This window comes from Helobdella robusta (genome assembly GCF_000326865.2).
Source record: "Helobdella robusta unplaced genomic scaffold HELROscaffold_946, whole genome shotgun sequence".
Taxonomy (NCBI): domain Eukaryota; kingdom Metazoa; phylum Annelida; class Clitellata; order Rhynchobdellida; family Glossiphoniidae; genus Helobdella; species Helobdella robusta.
In genome coordinates this window covers 5,033-6,429 of record NW_008705540.1, presented here as the reverse complement: position 1 = coordinate 6,429, position 1,397 = coordinate 5,033, and the positions used below count along the sequence as shown (strand labels likewise).

The window sequence follows — 1,397 nt, the reverse complement described above, 5'->3', positions numbered from 1 at the left end:
CGCAACATCCTTCTCAACTTGGCTACCCATCCCCGCCGCCAACTCAACATCTTCATCATCTCACTCCTCCTCATCATCATCATCAGTTGCCTCCGTACCAGCAGCACGTAGCAGACCCTTGCGCGTACAATGCAATGGCTCCTACAATCAACCAGCATCAACTACAGCAGCAGCAGCAGCAGATGATGATGACCAAGCAGCAGAGGTACATGTGCCAGCAACGGCATTATCAGCAACAGTACGCGGCCCACGGTCAACCTTACATGCCCTACAGACACCCCTACCACTTCCGGCAACAACAACATCATTTTCACCATCGTCAACAACTGCAGCAACAAATATGGCAGCAGCAGCAGCAACAACAAAATTGTTGCGATGTTGCAAATTGCAACTGCAATCCTATGCTACAAAAGAAAGCGTCTATGGAATTAGGTCAACCGCAGCAACAATATTTTGGTGTTGAGCAACAAAAACAGCAAATGCTTTTACAACAGCAACATCAGCAGCAGCAACAACAACAACAACATCAACAACAATACTATCGTATGATGTCTCTCGGCAAAGCTCCACCGCACCACCACCCCCAACAACAGATTCATCATTATCAGCACCAACCTCAACAAATACCTTACTCTCCAACAAATTCTTCAATGTTTAGGGACATTAAACAACAGCAACTGCAACAACAAACATTCAACAACATCAACAACAGCATACCATCACAACAAAAACAACTTCATAAAAGCATCAACATGCCTTCCCATCAGAAACACTCAACAACGCAACAACAACAACATTTTTCACTTCAAGAAACACAACAATACTATCCTCAACACCAACAACATCAACAGCAACAACAACAGCAACAGGCTGACTATGTCTCGCCTATAGACAATACTTTGTCTCTCGATTTAGACCCTTACGCATACATCCCTTTTAACAACAGCAGCAGCAACAACACTCTGGTTAAAGACATCAACAAAAACATCAACAACAACATCAGTGACAACAGCAACAGCAACCTAAACTTTATTGACAACAACAACGACAACAACATCAACAACAGCCGTTCAGAAAGTTGTTCAACACCATCTGCAACGAAGGAATATCTGAGGAAAGAAATTAGGAACATATGTAATGCCAGGTCGGTCCAGCAACAAAACAACAGCACCAGCAACAACAACAGCAACAACAACAGCAACAGCAACAACACTAACGTTAATGATATCAACAACATGAGTGCAAACATTAATAGTTGCACTAGCACAAATTCATTTAATTGTGATTTGGATTTAAACGATGGTTATGACATAAACAACAACTACAACAACAACGACAATCACATTAACAAGATTGCCAACAACAACAATAACAACTACAACAACAACAATAACAAT

At 41.8% G+C, this 1,397-nt stretch overlaps 1 protein-coding gene across 1 annotated transcript; it reads left to right on the top strand.

Annotated features, from left to right (window-relative positions):
- Positions 1-134: 134 nt before the first annotated feature.
- HELRODRAFT_184543 (hypothetical protein) lies at positions 135-1,144 on the top strand (the record flags this gene model as incomplete). Its single annotated transcript, XM_009033610.1, has 1 exon — positions 135-1,144. A coding segment is annotated over one exon (1,010 nt), but the record flags the coding sequence as incomplete, so codon positions are not given.
- Between the last annotated feature and the right edge of the window lie 253 nt (positions 1,145-1,397).